The 6,680-nt window shown below is 35.4% G+C and overlaps 2 protein-coding genes across 2 annotated transcripts; both read left to right on the top strand.

Annotated features, from left to right (window-relative positions):
• The first annotated feature begins 280 nt into the window (after positions 1–280).
• On the top strand, positions 281–1,265 carry LOC132179075 (early light-induced protein, chloroplastic). The gene is made up of 3 exons (XM_059591703.2): positions 281–521; positions 655–690; positions 791–1,265. The coding sequence occupies exons 1-3, from the start codon at positions 372–374 to the stop codon at positions 1,133–1,135; spliced, it is 531 nt and encodes a 176-aa protein (XP_059447686.2). The 5' UTR covers positions 281–371; the 3' UTR covers positions 1,136–1,265.
• Positions 1,266–5,329: 4,064 nt separating this feature from the next.
• LOC132178987 (early light-induced protein, chloroplastic) lies at positions 5,330–6,338 on the top strand. Its single transcript, XM_059591587.2, has 3 exons — positions 5,330–5,587; positions 5,713–5,787; positions 5,878–6,338. Exons 1-3 carry the CDS (start codon positions 5,438–5,440, stop codon positions 6,220–6,222), a joined length of 570 nt encoding a protein of 189 aa, XP_059447570.2. The 5' UTR covers positions 5,330–5,437; the 3' UTR covers positions 6,223–6,338.
• The last annotated feature ends 342 nt before the right edge of the window (positions 6,339–6,680 follow it).

The raw sequence follows: 6,680 nt of genomic DNA, 5'->3' as shown, positions 1-6,680 counted from the left end.
AACAGAAAACTGAGCCACAAAATCTGTGACTGTAGTGAGGGGTAAAATTTGGAATGCGCGAGTCCGTAGAAAAGACAAATCAACGCTGGAACCATTTTGGCCTCAAACTCACAAGTGAAATGCAGCGGTGCTTGTGAGGGCCACGCCGCGCGCTTACACCATCATGTACGTGGACAAACCAACCCATGCACGTGAACCAATGAGCTTTTCAAAATATACAAATATCCACCCATCTGCCTGCCCTCGCACACTATATATACGCACCCATACTCTCGTAGAAGTGCAATATCCACACTCACAAATAGGCATTAATTCCAAGCTCACATTTCTCCACTACATAATTTAGCATTTGTTCCACTAGCTAAGCATTCATGATGACTACTTCGGCTGCAATGCAATCCTGCTTCGCCACCCCTGTGACCCGTTTGGCCACTGGGTCTAGGGTGAACCAGTTTCTTCCCAGCACTTATGTGCCACGTTTGCCTAGGAATGCTACCATGCGTGTGCGGTCCATGGCAGAGGTACGTAGAGTCTGAAGCTTCTCTTATTATTATTATTATTATTTTCCCAGGTTATAGCTTAACTAAGTAACGATCACATGCTGATTGATGTGCAATAAATGATCCTAACCGTCTGTAATTCCTTGGCTTACAGAAAGACAAGCAAGAGCAACCAACACCTAAACCTAAGGTACGTATAAATAGTACTAGTGCTGTAGGATATATATATAACTATTTGTACACCGTTGTACCATGCATTTTGATTTGACAAGGTGTTTTGGTATGAGCAGATGAGCACGAACTTCTCTGACTTGTTTGCATTCAGTGGGCCCGCACCGGAGAGGATCAACGGCAGGCTAGCCATGGTTGGCTTCGTTTCTGCGATGGCGGTAGAGCTATACAGGGGCCAGGATGTGTTTGCTCAGATATCCAACGGCGGGATCCCATGGTTCGTAGGAACCACCATTGTGCTATCATTTGCATCTCTGATTCCTTTGTTCAAAGGGGTGAGCGTGGAGTCCAAGTCAGACGGGTTTATGACTTCAGATGCTGAGATGTGGAATGGGAGGTTTGCCATGTTGGGTTTGGTTGCACTTGCCTTCACCGAGTATATGAAGGGTGGAACCCTTGTGTAGACTCTGATTTTGCTACTTAGAAGTAATTAGAACCGATGAATAAAACAATATAGTTCCATATATGTAATTCTGAAGCAAATAGTGTAAACCAATGTTAGTAAATCAAAGCATACGAATTTATCATTTCAAATGGGACCTCTCTACATGCATGTGCCTTTTTTTTTTTTTTTGATGACGGAACCTCGACAAAATGCACAAATGGATTGACACATTTGGGGAGTATTTTAGTGAGCTTATAACATAGCCTACGGAGACATCACACACAACAGTCCACTCTTTCTATTCCTTTTCTCTCTTGTGCGGCTCTGTATGTAATACCCAGAACAAAAGGACCCATGTCCTTTATATATATATAGAATGACTATGTTAATTGGCACCCAAAAAACAAGTTCAATTTGGTGTCAAAAAACCTAATACAAAGTCTAAAAGGAAATTTGAGATCGAATCCCAAAGTAAGAGTAAAACTAACAGATTCCATCGACTTAATGGGATTCAATCTATAACTTGAATCTCCTTTGCCTCCGGCAAAGTCCCTAAGTGCTATCACAATCTATAACTGACACTCAAATCGATCCAAGTATTTTTTGAACTTGAGCATAGAACCTAATTCAAACAGAACAACCAGTATTTGTAGAAAATCCTACAATTTAATTAATTGTTTGTCAAACCTAAACAAATAAAAGAAATTTAAACACACATTTTATCTAATTAAAATTCAAAACGTGGATTTAAGCATTAGGGAGAGATATGAACTGGGTCAATTTTACCCGGTTCAGTGAAAGACCCTAAACGTATTTTTTTCTTTTTTGGGAGAATCCTAAACATTTTAATACACATATTAAAGTGATTAAACGTATTAATACATAACAATTTGATTTGTATTATTTGTTTTCTTATTTGATTTGGACATTAATTAATAATACTTAATATATTGAATAATTTATATACGGAAAATTATTAACCGGTTAAGTGAGAGACCCTAAACTTTTTTTTTTTTTTTTTGGAGAATCGTAAACATATTAATATAGATATTAAAGTAACTAAACGTATTAATGCATAATAATTTGATTTGTATTATTTGTTTCCTTATTTGAATTGGACATTAATAATAATTAATTTATTGAATAATTAATATATGAAAAATTATTGAAATATAATTAAATGCCCTTAGTTAAGCTAATTTAATGACCGGTTTTTTAAGTAAAAAGCCGGTTCACTCTTAAAAAGTGATGGGTTTAACATGCAAATATTATGTCTTAAAAAACCGGTTTAGCGTTTAAAAAAAATGAGTTCACGCCATATGTCGTAATTTTAAAGCATTTCTAAGAGAAGTTTCGGCTATTTTATATATATATTCAACCCACAAGTTTAAAAGTAAAAATTAAGGAACATATATAATTATTAAACTTCTATTAGAAAAGATATATAACTACACTATAGATTATAAGTTAACTTCATAAAAATGTATCCAGATACTTACTTGTAAAGGTGGATCAACCGGAAACAAATTTATGGCTTCTGAATTGAAGCTGAATTGAAGCTGAATCCACTGAAGAAAGAGTGTAGGACAGAACAAAGGAATCAATGACACATATATTATATATACTAGCTTAGAACCTTCGGGATTATTCATTATAATTTGATTTTAAAACTTAAAACACATCTTTATTGTATTTTTTATTATAGGTCAAAAAAATTGTGTAAAAAAATCTATCTTGCCTATTTCAATAATAATAAAATAAAATAAATACAAAATGTTATTCAACAGTATATTGTTAAACATAGTGACACAATTACACATAAGTTTGCATGAATATATAAATCACATAAAAAAAATACTATCATAAGAACGATATATAATTTTAGTTTTAATCCATATAAATTAAAACATATTAAAAAAATTCACATATCTGTAATTTAAAACCAGATGGAATGAGTTAAAACATAAGACCCTTAAATCATAAGACCCATAAAACATATTAAAATATTTATTCTTATAGGAGTAGTTTTATTTCTTTCATCAAAGAAAGAGATAAAAAAATCGTATATATATAGCAGACAAATGGAAAAACTAAAAATCAATAACAAGATTCATTAAAAGAGGCCCGTGACCTCCAGTTTATTAGAAATGAGGAATGAACCTCCATCGATACAACCCTCCAGATATCAAACAGGAACTCCAGCAAGCAACATCATATTAATTGCAAATTACAATCTGCAGTAAAGCAGAACAACACAAAGCCAGCTAAGCTATTTTACATGCATGACTCAACGAACGTCCTCAAAAAACAAAGACAATCTGCAATTAGGCTGAACTCAAAATTTTCCAACTACTGCATAACGCCAAGTTCTCCTTACTCCTCTTGAATCGCCCTTTAGCAATCATTCTTGCGCCCTGATTTCCCAAGTAATTCTTTGAACATTCTCCTCTTCAGTTTTGGGCTGATTCCCATGTTTGATTAATGTTGTTCCTTTGCATCCACAATTGGTGGACAACATCCCCTAAGCTTAACCGGCAGAAGCTCATCTTCATACTTCTCAAATTTTTAACCCCCACTCTCATGTAGGACGACATTAGTTTGCGTATATTTTTGATGAAAACAAAAAATAAGAAAAATGTCAAAAATAATATTGGAATAGCTCTGTTTGATCAGAATTTTACCCATTCTCAGACAGACATTGAAAGTACAAAAGGAAATACCTGTCACCATTCGAACTAATTGTCAATTATATTTAATTTTTTTATTTTAGAATTAGAATTTATTTTATTTTATTAGGATTTCATTTGTAGAAGATTTTATTTGATTATAACTTTATTTCTTTTCCTTATTATCATTACATTTACTTTAATTGTGTCTTGGTGATATTTATGTAGATTTCTCCAAGTACATTTCTTCGAAGGAGCCACGCGTGCCATGTCCCGAAGAAAACTCGAGGACGAGTTTTTTTCAAGTGGGGGTGTTTGATGTAGGACAACATTTACCCATATTTTTGGTGAAGATGAAAATAAGAAAAATGTCAAATAATTAATATTATAGCAATGCCGTTTGATCAGAATTTTACTCGTTCTCAAACAATGGAATTAAGTACAAAAGCAAATATTTGTCATGATTCAAACTGATTTTCAATTATATTTAATTTTCTATTTTAGAACTATGATTTTATTTTATTTTATTAGGATTATATTTGTAGATTTTTTTTTTATTAGGACTTTATTCATTTTCCTTAATAGGATTATATTTACTTTAATCATTTCATTTCCTTATTTAAGTTTACTATTGCTACTAGGATTAGACTAATTCTAGAAGGCTTACTTGTGTCCTACTAAGAATGATGTGACTATTAAAATTACCATTAGGCTTGTGATTGATCATTATTGAATTTTGATCAAATGGTGATTTTAATAGCCACATCATTCTTAGTAAGACACAAGTAGGCCTTCTAGAATTACTCATAGGATTATGTTTACTTTCTTTACAAGTATTTTTTTTTTCTTTCTATATATATGTGTGTGTGTGTGTGTGTGTGTGTGTGTTTGTTATGTAAAACCGAGACTTAATTGAATTATTATCAAATCAGAAAATTAAGTTTTATCTTTCTTAAACCTACGGGCTTGTTTTATTTTTTGGTAGAGGGCGCAAACGCTTCTAATTGTGGTTACTTAAACTCTATGTTCCCAACTTATACAAGGATCTTTGATACTGCAAATGTTTATGGACATAATCATGATATATAACGAGATCATGATTGGCAAGGTATTGTTACTCTCTAATCCTATTGAAATGTTGATTGTATATGTTTGTTTGGTTGCCATTCTCATATTAGTGGACAAAGTTAATTATATATCTTGTCCTTTTAGGCTCTTAAGCAGCTTCCTCGATAAAGAATTCAATTAACTATACTCTACAGAAAATTACCCCCAACTACAGAAAACTGAGCCACACAATCTATAGGGGGTAAAATTTGGAATGTACTAGTCCGTTGAAAAGAGAGATCGAGCCTGGAACCATTTTGGCCACAAACTCACAAGAGGAATGCAGCGGTGCTTGTGAGGGCCACGCCGCATACAGCATCATGTGTCGACAAACAACGAACCCACGTGAACCAATGAGCTTTTCAAAATATATATAGGAAGACGTGGATCCTAAATATCCACCCCTCTGCCTCCCCTCGTACACTATATCTACGCGCCCATACTCTCGAAGAAGTGCAATATCCACACTCACAAATAGGCATTCCAAGCTCACATTTCTCCACTACATAATCTAGCATTTGTTCAAAACTTTGGTCCAGTAAGCATTCATGATGACTATTTCGGCTGCAATGCAATCCTACTTGGCCAACCCTATGACCCGTTTGGCCACTGGGTCTAGAGTGAACCACTTTCTTCCCAGCACTTATGTGCCACGTTTGCCTAGGAATGCTACCGTGCGTGTGCGGTCCACGGCAGAGGTATGTAGAGTCTCTAGCTTCTCTTATTTTTTTCTTTTTCTCAGGTTATAGCTTAACTAAGTAACGATCACATGCTGATTGATGTTCAAGAAATGATTCTAACCGTCTGTTTCCTTGGCTTACAGAAAGACAATCAAGAGCAGCCAACACCTGTTGTAGCTACTCCACCACCGATACCACAGGCGCCACTTAAACCTAAGGTAGAAATAACTCTAGTGCTGTAGGATATAACCATTTGTACACTGTTGTACCATGCATTTTGATTTGACAACGTGTTTTGGTATGAGCAGGTGAGCACGAAGTTCTCTGACGTGTTAGCGTTCAGTGGGCCCGCACCGGAGAGGATCAACGGCAGGCTAGCCATGGTTGGCTTCGTTGCTGCGATGGCGGTAGAGCTATCCAGGGGCCAGGACGTGTTTGCTCAGATATCCAACGGCGGGATCCCATGGTTCGTAGGAACCACCATTGTGCTATCATTTGCATCTCTGATTCCTTTGTTCAAAGGGGTGAGCGTGGAGTCGAAGTCAGAAGGGTTTATGACTTCAGATGCTGAGATGTGGAATGGGAGGTTTGCCATGTTGGGTTTGGTTGCACTCGCCTTCACCGAGTTTGTGAAGGGTGGAACCCTTGTGTAAACTCTGATTTTGTTAATTAGAACCGATGAATAAAACAATATAGTTCCATGTAATTCTGAAGCAAATAGTGTAAATCAATTTTAGTAAATCAAAGCATACGAATTTATCAATTCAAATGGAAGCTCTCTACAGGTTTTTTTCTTTGTTTGTTTGTTTGATGACGTACGGGAACCTGACAAAATGCACAAATGGATTGACACATTGGGCAGTATTTTAGTGAGCTTATAACATAGCATACATCACACACAACAGCTCACTCTTTCTCTTCCTCTTCTGTGCGGCTCTGTATGTAATACCCCGAACAAAAGGAATCTTGTCCTTTATATATATAGGATGACTATGTTGGCACCCAAAAAACAAGTTCAAGTTGGTGTCAAAAAATCTAATACAAAGTCTAAAAGGAAATTTGAGATCGAATCCCAAACCAAGAGGAAAACCAACAGATTCCATCGACTTAA

This window comes from Corylus avellana, chromosome 4 (assembly GCF_965113065.1).
Source record: "Corylus avellana chromosome 4, dhCorAvel1.hap1.2, whole genome shotgun sequence".
Classification (NCBI taxonomy): Eukaryota; Viridiplantae; Streptophyta; class Magnoliopsida; order Fagales; family Betulaceae; genus Corylus; species Corylus avellana.
The sequence above is the reverse complement of the archived record's forward strand: the minus strand, read 5'-3'. Positions and strand labels throughout refer to the sequence as shown.